The sequence below is a fragment of the Cynocephalus volans genome, chromosome 11, assembly GCF_027409185.1.
Source record: "Cynocephalus volans isolate mCynVol1 chromosome 11, mCynVol1.pri, whole genome shotgun sequence".
Lineage (NCBI taxonomy): Eukaryota > Metazoa > Chordata > Mammalia > Dermoptera > Cynocephalidae > Cynocephalus > Cynocephalus volans.
Genome location: NC_084470.1, coordinates 56,071,718 through 56,088,010, shown reverse-complemented (window position 1 = coordinate 56,088,010; position 16,293 = coordinate 56,071,718). Strand labels below are relative to the sequence as shown.

Here is a 16,293-nt window from a genome sequence, read left to right as displayed (position 1 = left end):
ATTTATTACAAGAAGCAAAAAATAAATTTTCAAGAGCATCTACTTGTGTTCATGAAAATTTCTGAACATATATGGTCTGTGAAGATGAATAAGATAGCAAAATAAGAAGACGAAAAAAAAAGCATCTGGCCAAGAGGCTTGAGGAAAAAAATACAAACTGAAAAAGATAAGGAAAAATAATAAATCTAAAAACACAACAGCAAAATTAATATCCGTATTAGAAACCACACAAAACAACATTGATTCTATAGAAATGGAATTAATGATGTGGAAAGCAAACAAGAGAAGTTCATCCAGAAAGTAGAGAAGAATAACAAGACCAAAATCACTAGAGAGATGGTGCTAACTATGCAGGACAGTAAGCTGAGTACATGTGGCAAGTCAGTGCTCTCAAGCAAGAGGGCCTATGGAACGGCACCCCAAAAGACCCACAACTGTGGATCAAAAGTGGACTTAGACTACGCACCAGGCAAAATTAAAGTGAACAGATAAATACTGAGACACACTCTGATAAAAAATTAAAATGGCAGGGGTAGAGAAAGAAAGAATCCAACAAGCATCAAAATGGGGGTAGAAAGATTACAGTATATACAAAGAGATGATTCTGGCTGGCCTCAGACTTCACCATCAAAAGACAATGCATCAGGTGGTGGTTGTTACATAAATCTATTCATATGATTAAGTTGCATAGAATTCCTACTATTACACACACACACACATGATTGCAAGTGGAAACTGGTGAATTCTGAATAAGATCTGTATTATAGTTAATAGTACTATACCAGTGTCAACTTCCTAGTTTTGATATTATACTATAGTTACGTAAAATGTTATCATTAGGGGAAGTTGGGTAAAGTATATACAGGATCTCTCTACTATCCTGGCAACTTTCTGTGAGCCTATAAGTACTTTTTTAAAAAAAAGACAGTGGATCAAGGTCTACTACAGAGATCTGAAAGAAAAAAGATAATAAATGAAGAATTCCACATCCCAATAAATTGCTGTTTACAGGAGACAGCAGCAGAGAGTCATTCTTAGATATGAAAATAATGTGTGTCAGAGGATCCAAAGCAAGAGTTAAAATAATATCTAAAAAATTTTCAAAAATCAAAATTTTAAAAATGGACAGTTGTGCTCTAAAAAGTCAATTGATAAGCAATGAAATTAAAGAGTATTAAATTTATGTAATTGTGAATATGATTATAAAGCTGGAAGCAAATAAATATAAAGTTTAAGAAATGATTCATTATCAGGAAAATTGCAATATAACAGTAAATTAGGCTTAAATCTCAGGATATACCAAAACAAACAAACAAAAAATCCCTGAAAATAGGCTTAGAAAGTGGGAAGTGTTAACTACCTGCTACTTTCCTTATCTTACTTGAAATGTGAGAAAAACATACTGTTTTATTTTTTATATTGACACTAAACATGTGTTTTTTATTTAGAAAAACTCTTAAGCTATCTTTTAATAGAATAGAAAATAGAGTTGGTATTGTCTCTAGAGAAAAAAGGAAAACAAAATCCAAAATTCAAGACACAATGAAAACAAAAAACAAAATACACCTAAAACTACATTTAAAATGTCTAATTAGAAAATAAGCACAAGTACCAGTTATGAAAATAAATACAAATATCTTTCACTTTTCTATTATCACAAAGTCTCCAGACTGGCCAAAAGAAGGTTTCCCTTCTTTGCCTGTCTTTTAAAATTTTTAATTAATTGTATCTACAAATGATGCACCAAAAGAAGTCAACACATCAAGGATAAAAGTTTTAAAAAACTGGTAAAACATATCAGGGAAACAGAAACACAAGAAAGCAGGGATAGCATTGTTAATATCAGACAATAAGAAGAAACTTCTGTTACCAGGTTATGACGCAACTGTAATTTAAAAAGTTTAGTAATGACATAATAAATGCATCAAATGAACTGAAACAGAATTGAGTGTATAATAATCTAAAAGAACTTAGTCAACAACAAAGGTAGCATTTTAAGTATAAAAGGACTTGGTCTACTATAAAGGTAGCCTTTTAAATCAATGAGGAGAGAAAGGACTGTTTGAAAATTAAAAACAGAAAAAATTGTTGACTTAGAAAAAACAGTAATTCCTTGTCTTATGTACTAAAATAATTCCAGTTAAGTATAAAAATTCAATCACAAAAGATTGAGAAGAAAATATAAATATATTTATCTTATCTCAAAGAAGTTCTTTCCAAGTACTATCAGCCTGCCAATAAAGTCCCACTATAAACAAAATGCAAGGCAGACAACAAACTGAGGAAAAATAATAGTAACAAAAGAAAAATCATCGAGAGAAGGACAAACACTCACTATATATACAGGCAAGACACAATTAGATCATTCACACACACCCAAAATTCAAACATTCATTAAATGTATGAAAAAAAACTAACACTAATAATGAAAGAAATATGAATGAAAACAACCATATAAAAACTTGAGACTTGTTCTTGGCTTTTTTGAGAATTCATATCAAGGACATATAAAATATGTGTTCTAAGATTTCTGCCCAGAGTGTGGGGATGAGCACAGCAGTCATGAATTGGTTAGTAGATTAGTCCAGCCTTGCCACTTGAGTGACCAGCAATAAAACGACGTCAATAAAATTACCTGCCCTTTAGAGCTTTCTGGGATCCAAAGAGATACCTGGCCTGCAGCAGTAAGTGTTCAGTAACTTTTACTATTCCTACAGTAAAATACACAAATATTCATTTTAAGTGAGATAAATGTCAGTTCAAGTCAGCTTTTGTAGTCAAGTAAGTTTTAAAAAAAACTTTCAGTTTTCAGTGTTTTCTGGACTTCAGATTTGCACAAGAGGGATTGAGAATCTGTATTTAAAATAGAGAAACGGAATCTATCTAAATGCATAATAATAAGGGATAGGTTAAATACATTCATAAAACAGAAAATTGCAGAGGTATAAAATGTCACTTTTTGAAAGAATATTTAATGACGTCTTCATGAATACTAGGTTGAAAAAATAAGTGAAATTTTAAAAATGCATTATGAATTGAATTTTGTAAAAGTAAATTATATAGATGTTTACAAAAGCAAGGAACCATACCAGGATGTTAAATTAGCCACACTTATGTTCTTCTTTATACTTTTCTACATTTTCTAATCTTCTATGATAATTAGGAAAACAATCCAACAATTAGTAAGCCATTCATGGTTGATTTCCCTGTGCAAGACCAGGCTAGTTATCATTCTAGAGGGTTAAGGAGTCCATCTTTGCCCTCGAGGAATCTACAATCTTATCCCTGAAGGGCTCTGGGCATTACTCTGCTCTCTCTGCATTAGACTGTGTTTTATTCTCTATCAGGGACTCCTTATTGGCACCTCAGGACAACTTGACTGAGGTGCCAGCACTTTATACACCTCCACCAAATGACACCCTGGTGACCTGGAAGGCAGTGGCAAAAATGTCATCAGTGGTACGATTAGAACTTGATTCAGCCCATCCTTACCTAACGAAGTCACAAAAAAAATTCAGTGCCCATTCAAATATGCTTGACTCTTGCTCTTGTTGACTGTACTCGTCAAATTCCAATCATTTAAAAAATCGTTGGGGGAAGGGGAAGAGATTTCGTTTGGGTTTGTTCCAGAGCTTCTCATGAGTAAAATGATGTAAACTTGACAGGCCCAGCAATGACAACTCCAATCCTGTTGTGGGGTCACGGCACTGGAAGGGCCCTTTGTGGAGGGGACACACAACAGTCCGTCTCTCCTGACAGACCACTCCTCAATGTCTACGGGGCAGGCCTTTTGCCAGAGCTTTGAAGGACTCAGTTCATACTCAGTGTTCCTAACACACAGGTGGTATTCCATGAACTCCCTCTGGGTCTGGAATTCTCCACTGGGTAATATACAGTTTGAAAATGTTTTATACAGAAAGGATATATGTGACAAAATCATTATGGGTGGTTATGAGCCTCAATTCCAAACTAGGAACAAAAGGTAAATGAATGGTCAGTCAACTTAACACATAATCACCTAAAGGACCAGATGGGTTGATATGTAATCACTTTTACATAGATCCTACTCGTCTTTTTAATTTCTTGCTGACAGCAAGAAAAATCCCTGTGCAAAGCTTTTGCCACACATAAACCATAGCCACCTATGAAGTTAAATAAGAAGTTAACTCTTAAACCCACAAAAAATTACTTGTTTGCAGGCAAATTATCCATTCAGGATACTTTTTTATTTGTGGAGTGCTAATCCTTCCCTCCTACTTCCTGCCTCCATCTCTTCCCTTCTCCCAACCCAAAGAGAAGGAACGGTCCTCCATGCAATCAGGACCTTCCTTAAAATAATGACCTTCCAGGAAAAAGGACTGACTTACCCTATCCCAGCTGAAACACAGGCCCAGTCGATCAAGCTGTTTCCTCATGTGTTTAATATTACTGTGAAACACAATAGCCAAGAGACAGAATCAACTGAAATGCCCATCAACAGATGAATGGATAAAAAAACTGTGGTATATATACACAGTGGAGTACAATTCAACTGTAAAAAGAAATGATATCCTATCCTTGGTAGCAACATGAATGGAACTGCAAACCATCATATTAAGTGAAGTAAATCAGGCACAAAAAGACAAATACCTCATGATCTCACTCATATATGGAATCTAAAAAAAAAAAAGAGTGGTTCTCATAGGAGTGAACAATGGTTACCAGAGGCTGGGAGGGGAAGGGGCTGGGGGGAGGAGAGGTGGTGGACTAACAGGTACAAAGCTGTGTTATGTACCCTAAGCATATCATTGTGCAGTACTGAAACAACACACCGTACCCCACAAATATGCACGAGTAAATGTAAAATTTAAAAAAAAATAATAATAATACTGTTACTGTGAAACAAGGGGAAGAAAATTTGTTTTTTCTTTGGTGGGGGTTAAAGCCTAAACTACACTTTGAGAATGTGAATGGAAACTGAAAAGGTCTAGATTATTCAAAGGGGTGCTAAGCGTTGTTTTGCTGAGGCAGAAAAATTAATCACTAAGAGTTAGTAAAAATACCAACATATTAGAAGACACCCATTATTTGGACACATACTGCATCTACTAGAAACCACAACGGTCTTTGGCACTGGGGACTGACTCTTCCCCCAGCATTCAGATAGGCAATCCCTTTGATACGTGCACTCCAAGCCCATCTGTATGTTTGTGTTCTGCATAAGTGTAAGCCAAGCATTTACAAGTTTAAAACTGACTGAAAACCAACACCTTAATGTACAGATTGTGGAAATCGAAGAAACCATACAATGTTTTGTCAATCAAAACCTAAACCAGTCTAACAATTGGGAAATAGGGAGAGAAGTGAGCTCAACTTATAATATGGAATAAGGAAATGAATTATTATTATTTTTTTTAAAAAAGGACTAAATCATTTCTACTATATCCTCTTTCAGTTCAAGCAGAGTGAAAATATAAAAACCATGAAAAAATCCTCTATGTGACCTCAGATTAGCTAATAATAGCTTAATTAATTCCAGTCCCTGTGCTAAGCACTTTGCAGGAAAGTGCTTAACCTTTATCTAATCATATGGGGTAGGCACTGTGACTATCCCTGTTTTACAGATAAGTAAACTGAGGCACAGAGAGGTTAAGTAATTTGCTCAAGGTGATAAGCTAGCTAGAGGGAAAAGCAGGACTTGCATGTAGGTGGCTATCCTCTTAACTGCTATCTCTAGTAGAAGGGCTAGCAAACTTCCTCTGGAAAGGACCAGATTGTGAATATTTTCAGCTTTGTGAGCTATATGGTCTCTATCAAAACTACTCAACTCTGCTGTTGTATCATGAAAGCAGCCATGGACAATATGTAAACAAATGGATGTTACTGTGTTCTAATAAAACTTTATTTACAAAAACAGGCAGGGCCAAATTTGACCCACAAGCCATAGCTGGCCAACCTCTGGTCTTAACCATGTTTGATTCATTTTATTTGAATCATAATTTCCTCTTTTTTCCCATCACTCCCATTAATATAGAATTAACCGTAACTGAAAAAGTAGAAACTAGGGGTTAGCAAAAAAAAAAAAAAAAAAAAAAAAAAAGTAAAGTAGAAGTAGATGTTTTATCATGTCACCTTGGGCAAGACAAAGCAAAGGGAGGTATAAAACACTGGGGAACCACCTTTATACATCTGGAACTACCCTTGTATATCTCTGATGGGTGGGGTGAGGAAGGGTCCCAGGTCCTTATGAAAGGAGCTGATGTAACGTGCCCAAAAGATTCTGCTGGTTTCTGGTATGAGACCCTCAGGACATTATCAGGAGGGAGAGGGATGGGCGCTGCTGGCCCATGTGTACATGGAAGCCTAAGGCATGGGTGGGATTGAGAATGTGTTCTCCCATGGAAAAAGCCACATCCATAATAAAGTGGCCATATATTTCCACACTGAGTGTCTAAGTTCCTCTTGCTCCTGAATGGTGAAGGCAAAAAGCCAACAGAATTTTCAGAGAAAATTATTAACGTAGTATTTGGACATAGATCAAACTACCAGTCCAGAAGACAAGAAGGATTATAGAAATTTAACAAATGTGATCCTCTCTTCCTTTTCTCTCCCAAATGCAAATATTCAGAGGAAGAATAACTTTGTAAATAACAAAGCATCAAAATGAACACATGAAAGAATACCCAAAACCATCTTTGGTATTTCTTATAAGAATATAGCATGTTAATAGATAATCTTGTTTATCTCTTGGCAGGCTGCAAAGATTTGTTTGCTCTGCTTTCAATTTCTCACGCACAGGTTAAAACAATCTTTTTAAAGTTTTTGTACACAAGTGTTTGAATACGCCTGTAAACACATACCTTTGCGTCCAACTACCTGGATGTAGATTCCTTTCGATTGCAGCATTTTCAGCAGGCAATCCAAACGCATCCCATCCCATAGGGTTGATGACCTAGCACCAAGAAGAGAAACATCAGCATGGCAAATTGCTAAAATCTATATCTGTATTCTCTTTTCAGCAATAAACAGCATTCTCTCCTGCTAACATGTCTTATTCCTGTCTGGATGATTTCAAACTATGCCACTGAGAGCCAGCTGGCTACGCATGACATAAGCATAGAAAAGAATTTAGAAGGTTATCGGGGCTGGCCATTTAGCTCAGTTCGTTTGAGCGTGGTGCTGATAACACAAGAACCAGGGTTTGATCCCTATTACCTGCCAGTACCCAAAATAAAAAAATTAAAAAAGGTTACACACCAAAGTGCTAACTTGAGCTTTTCTCTCTGAGTATTTGTTTTCATGAGTACTTTTTTTTTCTTCTTGTCTGTATTATCTGTAATGAACCCAAATTGTTTTTCTGAAATTATAAAAAGTTTCCTTCAATCTCAAAAATAGGCATACATAAAATTTATAGGCTTCCAAAATGCTCACCTCATGTCAATATTTTCCTGTGAAAGAGCTATGCTGTCCAATACAGTAGCTACTAGTCACATGTGACTACACACATTTAACTTAATTACAATTAAATAAAAAATTCAGCTCTTCAGTCTCACTGGCTACCTTTCAAGTGTGCAATAGCCACAGGTGGCTGGTGGCTACTGGACCAGACAGTGCAGATACAGAACATTTCTATTGCCACAGCAAGTCCTGCTGGACAGCACAGCACTGGGCATGCATCATGGCCGAGGACCGCAGTGGTGGCTCTATGCAGCCCACTTCTATGCCAACCTAAGAAGGTCCATCCCAACTCTTCCTCAGTGCTCCAGGCCCACTCCCTTTTTCACAAACTCACCTGAATCCAGCATACATTCCCACCTACACACATATCACTCAACACCCTGCCCGAGCTTGCCCCAGATACCAGGGTCCTGTTCTTCTCCTGCCTTCTTCTCACTCTCTCCCCTAACTGACACAACACACTCTTTGCACTGCCTACCACTTCCTGAAGTCCATCCCTTTCTTCCCTACCAAGAAGGAAAGGGAACTCCCCAACTCACCCAAACAGCTACAAGAACACAGCAGAAAATAAGCCTGTAAAGATATTCCACAGAATAACTTTTGAAACTGGATATGGCAAAATCTTTTGACCAAGCTCTATACAGCATTTACACTCATTTTGTAAAATATCCTATATATTTAAATTAATTGCAAACCACCAGCTATACTTTTGGTATAAAAAATGTTCCAAATGTAGTTTCCTCATTTCTTCTCAGTTTCATCATTTATAAAATGGGGATGATAACAGTAACTATATCATAGGATCATTGTGAGGATTAAATGAATAAAGGTAAGAAATATGCTAAGAACAGTGCCTGCCAAGCAGTGAAGTGCTGTATATAGTGCTGGCTATTAGTGTTATTATTATTATTCCTAAAGCTTACTCCTTTCTTATAAAGAACAGGAAATCACAAGATCTTAGAGCTCAAAGAAGATTTTGAGATATATCCTTCACCCTCACCCCCTTATTTGACAGTTGAAGCTACTGTGGCCCAGCAAGAGTGAGCAGCCTAGAAGCAAGTACCTTAAGCAAGGACAGGCCAGGAAGGCACTCCTTTCTTCAAATGCATGACCAATTATAGCTGAGCTGGTAGCTTCAATAGCAAGTTCTCTCAATCTAACTTACATGTCATGAACAGGAAAAATGGCTTCAAAACATGGGTTGTGCCATTAGAGGACAACTTAGAAGGCCAGGCTCTCTGCCCTTGTGGGGAAAGACTGCTGTTTATGAAACTCAGTCCCCTACCATTCTCTGAACCTGATTCCAGCCAGAAGTCACAGACAGTTTCTCTCTCAACCAGATTTCTGAAGCTTGCCTGTGGGAGAGGACTGCCCATGGGGACTCCAATATTTCTAGCAAACAGCTCGTTCCAGTTGACCCTCTTACTTCCTGTCAAGCTCCTGTTCTATCAGCTGCCATGAGCTGGGTTTTTGTCTTGTTTTGCTTTTTAATCATGCAGACAACCTGAACTTATGTTCACAAACACTTCCTCGCACATTTGCTGGAACCACCCCATCACCCATGCAAATCGGAATGAGGCATTTTCAATTAAAGAAATGGGTCTTGTTTTCTTCTATAGATAACTTTTTTTCTGATTATGGAAGTAATGCATATTCACTGTAGATAATTTGGTAAATAGAGAAAAATATTCAGAAGAAAATAAGACTCACCTGTAATTCTACCGTACAGCCATACATAATCAGTTAGACGTGGTAAACTTTGGGGATATTATTTATATATGTATTTTTTATCTGTTTTTTTTCATTATTCAGTATATCAGTGCATCCTGTTAGTGACTGCTTTGAATGGCCTGCTATATTTAACTGTTTTCCTAAAATTTGTTCCATTTTTCACTATTAAAAAAAAGAAACCTGGTTAGAGCATGGTGTTATAACACCAAGGTCAAGGGTTCAGATCCCCATACCAGCCAGCCACAAAAAATTAAAAAATTTAAAAAAACAGGTACAAAACTATGCTATCTATCCTAAGTGAGTCATTGTACAGTATATGCATGTATTGAAACAACACACTGTACCCCACAAAAATAAATATGAATAAAATTGAACAAATAAAAATACAAAAAAAAGGCCATGATAAACATTTTTGGGCAGAAATCTTTGCGCATATATCTAACATTTCCTTTGTAAAAATTTCCAGAAGTGGAATTACAGTGTAAATGGGTATGAACAATTTTAAGACTTCTGACATACAACCACATGGCATCCCTAGAAAGGCTGCAGCAAATTACACTTCCACCTACACATGAGTACCTACTCTGAAGATCCAAAACCCAAATGCTCCAATGAGCATTTTTATCTTTTTTTTTTTTTTAACATCCTGTCGGCATTCAAAAAGTTTCAGATTTTGGAGCATTTCAGATTTCAGACTTCCAAATTAGGGATGCTCAGCTTGTAGTCTGATGGAATAATTCCATCTAAAGAAATAAGGCCATCCATCTAAGATCAGATCCACTCTAACTCATTTGGCTACTGAGGAGGAAATGCTAACAAAGGTTTGCTGTCCAGGAGCTTGTGTGATTTAAGGGCAAAAGTCCTAAACCCAAACCTACTCTTTACTAGCAGCAGGACCTGAGGTTCGTTACTTTATTCTGAGTCTCAACTGTAAATTGTGGCTGAAAGCAGCTACCTCGAACTGTTGAGGATTATACTCCATGATGTCTGTGGTGCACTTAGCATCGTTCCCAGCACAGTAGAGGCACCCAATAAATGGCAGCACTTGCTGCTATGGCAGCCACTGTCACCTGCTGTCTTGATCTTCAGCATCTCAACAATGCACATCACTGGTTCCCACGCCATTATTTCAGCCTCTGTCTCACTGGCCACATTTAATATGAGAACTATTTAAAAACAGGTAGGGAGACACCTTAACCTCACACATACCCTCAACCACATACATTCCTAAGGGTGGGTTACTAATAACAGGCCTCTGTAGAAGGTAGGTGCCAAGCACTGAAAATTCTTACCCAAACTGAACAGACCACAGAGGCTAGAAGGGCCAGCCAGCACTTGGTCCTCTTTTCAGTAAAAGGGGCCCAGCAGTTCTTTCCTACATAATTAATGGCTCACATCAGGTGCTTTGACTGAAAGCCACTCAACTGTTTTTGCCATAGCTGACCGGACCAGGGGCAGTCCGTCAGCAGAAGGCAGCCATCTGTGGCTGGGCAGGCAAGAGCCTGCCTCTGACTGCCCAGGGCAAGGATCTGCCTACAGGAGATGTTGCCATATTGAAGGTGGTGGCAGATCTGACCCACTCACATCTGCTCTCTGGGAGGCATACACGCTTAGTGAACAAACAGTGCTGTGGATCTCTCAAGTACGCTGTTGCTGGTTTGCCACATCCTATGCTGTACTTCCCAGTCTTGGGAATCTGGGAAGTCTAGGAAGGCCTGGATTCCACATGAGATGACTCCCAAGCTCCTGCCTTCAATTCCTGCATCCACATCCCTCCCGATGTCAATATAAATAGTCTTCTTTCTTTATTTTTTGTTTTTCAAATTACAAACATAATACAAGCTCATTTTAACAAGTGAAATTACATAACACAATGATAAATAAAGGCATAGTTGATCCTCATCTCTGGTCACTACTCCTTCTCAATTCCTTGATGTAACCAGCAACACAAGCCTTTGTATCCTTCCCCATGTTTCTCCTCACTCAAACAAATGTATGCAAACATATGCACACATTCAGAGGAGCTCATTTATTTCTATGGAAACAGAACTTATTATACACATTATTTTATGACCTACCTTTTAAAAATTCAACATTTTATCATGGACATCTGTACAAAATATGTACATATGTATGCGTGCGTGCGTGTGTATGTATTAAAAATTCTAACATTCCCTGAGTATATCTATTTTACGCAGTTTTAGGAACCTGACTAGACATATCCCAATCCAGTTGACCTTTCAGATCTGAGGTCTCTTTTCCTCTTGCTAAATGTGGCAGATCCAAAGTGCTGCATCCTCCAAAACAGCATCTTCCCCTTCTTGCTAATTGCTCCTCTTTCAACCGTAGTGCTGGTGTCGACCACCAATTTTAAAAAGCCATCCCCCTGGCCACAGAGGGAGGCATGTACTTCAATCCTTCTCTAGACAGCTCCAGGGTGCTGAAGCAGGAGGGGACTCTTTTCTCCTTGGTTAGGAGCCACAAGGGCTCCATGTGGTTCTGCTCCCCATCTTGTGGAGAAATCTGAGAAAATAAAGCTAGCATGTGGAGAGATGCAGAAATGGGGGGCAGAGAGGTGGGGATACTGACATGCTTCAAGGACCAGCTCCAACAATGTTTCCTTTGAGTCTGTGAGTTACAACAAGATCTGCAAAAACAAACAAACCTCCATTTTTGCTTAAGCTGCTTTGAGCTGGGTTTTAGTCCCTGGTAGCCAAGAATCCTGACTAAAACAAACACCCTTATAAGATACAGCTCTCTCTTGAATATTGCTTGATCTGTAGATGATAAACATTCTCTGGAATTCACTATTAAGCTTCACAGTTCCTTCTCTCTTTTTAATTTCCAAGAACTAAAAATAAAATAAAATAAAACCCAATGCTGGGGACATGTGCTGGATTACTAGAAAGTTCTGCAATACTTCCATGGACAACACCTGAGCTCAGCTTCCAGCTGTGCTTTACTCTCTCCTAGGGCTGCTTCACTGGCAGAATAATGTAACCGTTGTATAACTGTTCCACAAGAAAGGGGAAAACTTAATTACCACTTGGTTTCTTGTCAGAACTGACAAAATGGCACCGATTCAATGTTTCTGCCTATTAACATTCTGTTAGGGGCCGTCCATATTTTTTAAATAAAGTCAACACAGAGACTGTCACAGAAACCAGTCTGGATTTACGTAATATACTTATTCATTTCTATTTTTGTTATTGGATGAAATTAACATGAAAAGATATTCTTAGTTCACATGTTATCCAAGCTGTCTATAAAAATAAAGTTAGAAAGATCTTAAAGTTTCTTAATATTTCATATTCTCACCAAAAATTAACAAGAACAAATGTCTGCCCCAGAGAGAATAACATAATACAGACCGTGGGGAGGCCTTTTGGCACCCTAAAGTTGGGACAGTTCTTTCCATCATGGGCTGGATCACTGGAATAAATGTCCCTGTGAGCCAGTTTCTACAAAACGGGAAAGGGTCCCATTGTTACTATACCCTGGGTTCCCAGAGCCTCAGCGACCAAGTGCAGAGCTCATTCTTGGCTATGAGATGACTCACTGCTGTCAAGAGGGAAACAAAGTGAAGACCTACACATGACTACAAAATACCAACGCTCGTCTCTTTCTCCCAGGCAGCAGTTTCTATTTTCTGGTCAAGTTGTTAAGGCCTGTTTCTGTGAAAGACACTGTTTCAGATGCTTCCTTTGCCAGCCTTGTTCATGTCTTGGTCTCTCAGGCACTGTTCAGATCAAATACCTCCATTCTCTGTATATGCTGCAGTTTCTTGCCCTTGATTTCTCTATAGCCAGTACTGTCCAAACCATTCACTGGAAGAACTCTAAACTTTACTTTCTGGTTTTAAAATTCCAATTCCTTTCTTTCTATCACCATAACTTGTTTTAATTCTTCCACAGTTGAAGAAGTAACTGTATGTACAACTCATATGGGCTAATTAGGTAATTTACCCTACGAAAAATTAGCTTCTTGATGTATATGCTAGGGCCCACCTGAGCACTCTCAGTTTCCTAGGAGTTAACCTCTTCTTGGATATGAGTACTTACTTTCTGCAGCTTCAGAACTTTTCCCCCCAGATATTTAATATGTTTTTTATATTTATTGAAGATATACTTTGAAACATATATTACATCAACTTGGAAAGATAGGAATGTGACATTGCAGAGGGTGGCAGAAGGCTACTAATGATAATCTTAAAATAATAAATGTAGGGGCCGGCCCATGGCTCACTCGGGAGAGTGTGGTGTTCATAACACCAAGGCCACGGGTTCGGATTCCTATGTTAACCGGGATCCCTATGTTAACTGGGAGCTAACCGGGATGGCCGGTTAGCTCACCTGGGAGAGCAGGGTGCTGACAACACCAAGTCAAGGGTTAAGATCCCCTTACCAGTCATCTTTTAAAAAAGAAAAAAAAAAAAAATTAAAATTAAATAATAAATGTAAAATTACTCAGAGACAGAATCAAGAAAAAGTCATAGTAGCTATAACTTAGAAATCCATAAAATAAACTTCCAAAGTCTGAAAAGCCATCACTTCTACTTGATTTTTATTATAAATACTCTAAGTATTTAAAATTGAGTGAGAAGCAAAAGGGGACAGTGAAACCACCCAGAAATTCGGAAGAGTAGGACACCATCACAATCTCTAGACTGAAAAGACTAAGAAAGGAAGCAGACTTAACCAAGCCCAAAGGCTGACACCAGCTGCAGAAGCTCAAACAGGCTGATCTGCCCAGACGGAACTGAATTATTAGAGGAGACAGGAACCAGGGCAGAGAGAGAAATTCCCTGGCTTCTCCCTTCCTCCTGCCCTCCTATCTTAACAGGATTTCCTATGGTTCAAACCCAGCCAGAGGCCAGCTGACATCAGATCATGGGAAACTCAACCTGCACGGGTCAGTCCTTAAGCCATACAAAGCAAAGCAGGGGACAGATCTGACATCAAACTGGGCAAGGACCAGCACAGGAACACCAGCAGGACTACAAAACCTCAAAGAGGAGTCAGGACCAGCTACTAAAATAAAAGACCAGGAATTACAGATGAGGGGCAAACACAGGGATTACAGCCCTGGCAAGTCAGACCAGAGCTGGCCAGGAGGCGAGGCCTAGCAGCCGGGGCTTAGCCAGCCTCCGGAGTGAACACTGTCAAATGGCCATGGCCCACCCTACCAGGGCATCTTGCCCTCCTCTGGGCTGAGCCTTACAGTCTCAGGCTAGGCAAGCAGGATGGATGGTAAGCACATTAGGAGAAAGGGATGCAGGAGAGAACACAATTCCACATGACAACATACAGACAAGGCTCTGGAGGGATATACCCTGGAGAATGCCAGGGGTTACTACCTGGAGGGGCCTGGTGGGGGAGGGGATAGTCAAGGGAACTACAGCCTTATCTCCATTGTATTTCTTTGTTTAAAAGAATTTTATGTACAATTTTTTAAAATCCCCCCCCTTTTTTTTTTGAGAAGGAAAGAAAGAACAGGCAAAGGGACAGTTGTTCCTCCAACACAGGAAGTAAGACCAAGTAGAGTTAAGGAGATAGAGGAGGGAAGCTTCCCAGTGCAGGGAGAAACGGCACGATTGTTACTACAAAAGGCCCAACCAGTTCCCTGGGAATGACCAGCTTTCTCTCCCTCTCATGAAACAAAACTTTTTATCTGAAACCAATCCAACTTCTAACTGACAGCAACCATGGTTACTGCTTCTCAAAAAACTATTTTCAGAGAATGCTGTGGTTTCTTTGGAATAGATGCAACAGTTTTTATTTCTAAGAAATGAGAAACATTTAATTCTGTTCAGCAAGTGTACTAACCCACCATTATTACAGGTTGGGGATAAAAATCAAGTGAATACTTCCAAGTAAAGAAAACCAAATGATAGTACCTAGGCCCAAAGCGGCAGACCTCCTCTAGGAATATGGAGGGACATGACAGGCAGATACATCTGCCAGTTTCCAATCGAGGCACTGGACCAGTGCCTCATTCTCCCTTCAAATTACAACTGAGAGGACAAAGCATGTAAATCTACTATCTACTCTGGATGCTACAGAGATTTGAAAATTTGAAAACCAAATGCCATGCTATGCACTCTCTAGGCACTTCATAAACACCTGTTGACTGACCAGCAAACTGAAAACTGATGAAATGTATATTATTGCTCACTTGCTAAGAACTTCCCTTGCTTCCTGATATTTGTGGGTAATGATATTATGATTATGCAGCTGCCAGACACATAGCCTCAATTTTCCTCCTCCTCCACAGTGAATAGCAAAAGGCCCAAGCAGACTACTCCACTTGGCCAATGCCTGGTGGCTTAATGCCTGGAACAAATTAGTCCAAGCTCAGCTCTGGGAGGGGAACTTGGCACCTTGATACTTTCATCACCCAAGGATTCTGGACCAGAAGGTGCTGGGAAGATCAGCCGAGGTGGGAGGCGGGTAATTTTATTTTCCAACCATCTGTGCATACAACATATGAAAACACAACAAAATCACCATATGGAGCTAGGTTTTAAATATGTCATCAGACAGTCTATGAGTTTAAAAGAAACCAACTGGCAGTGCAGCCTTTTCTGATTACATTAAGAATAATTTATCTCTGGCTTCAAATGGTCATGGCACCAACATCCAAACCCCAGGACTCCCTTCTTATTGCTACTATTAATTGGATTACCCTCGAAAATTGCATTATGGTTTTTAGAGGACTTTCTCATCCACCATCTTATATAAAGTTCACCACAAACCCGTGAGTGGGCAGGGCAGGTCTCATCAGTGCTTTGGGTAAAGACCCTGTCCTGACTGATTCATCACCCCAAACCACCCACCTGCCACTCCTCTTACAACCCACATCTAAGCTATGTGGCATCTTAGCATACCTATGATATGCTAAGCTATCAGCTGTCTGTCACCTTTAGCTTTCTTTTTTTTTTTTTTTTTTTTTTGTCTTTTTCGTGACCGGCACTCAGCCAGTGAGTGCAGGGGCCATTCCTATATAGGATCCGAACCCGCAGTGGAAGAGTCGCCGCGCTCCCAGCGCAGCACTCTTCCTAGTGCGCCACGGGCTCGGCCCCACCTTTAGCTTTCTTGATCTGTTTTTGAACCTAGAGAAACACAT

General features: G+C 39.1%; 1 protein-coding gene across 1 annotated transcript in view; it reads right to left on the bottom strand.

Moving 5' to 3' along the window:
- The window catches only part of LARS2 (leucyl-tRNA synthetase 2, mitochondrial), a 172,685-nt gene that overhangs the window by 135,872 nt on the left and 20,520 nt on the right, over positions 1-16,293 (bottom strand). Inside the window, exons 4-5 of the mRNA XM_063113936.1 lie at positions 6,840-6,931; positions 4,368-4,428 (exon numbers count right to left, since the gene is read on the bottom strand). Of these exons, the coding sequence (XP_062970006.1) occupies positions 4,368-4,428; positions 6,840-6,931 (153 nt within the window). The remainder of the gene's footprint in view (positions 1-4,367; positions 4,429-6,839; positions 6,932-16,293) is intronic.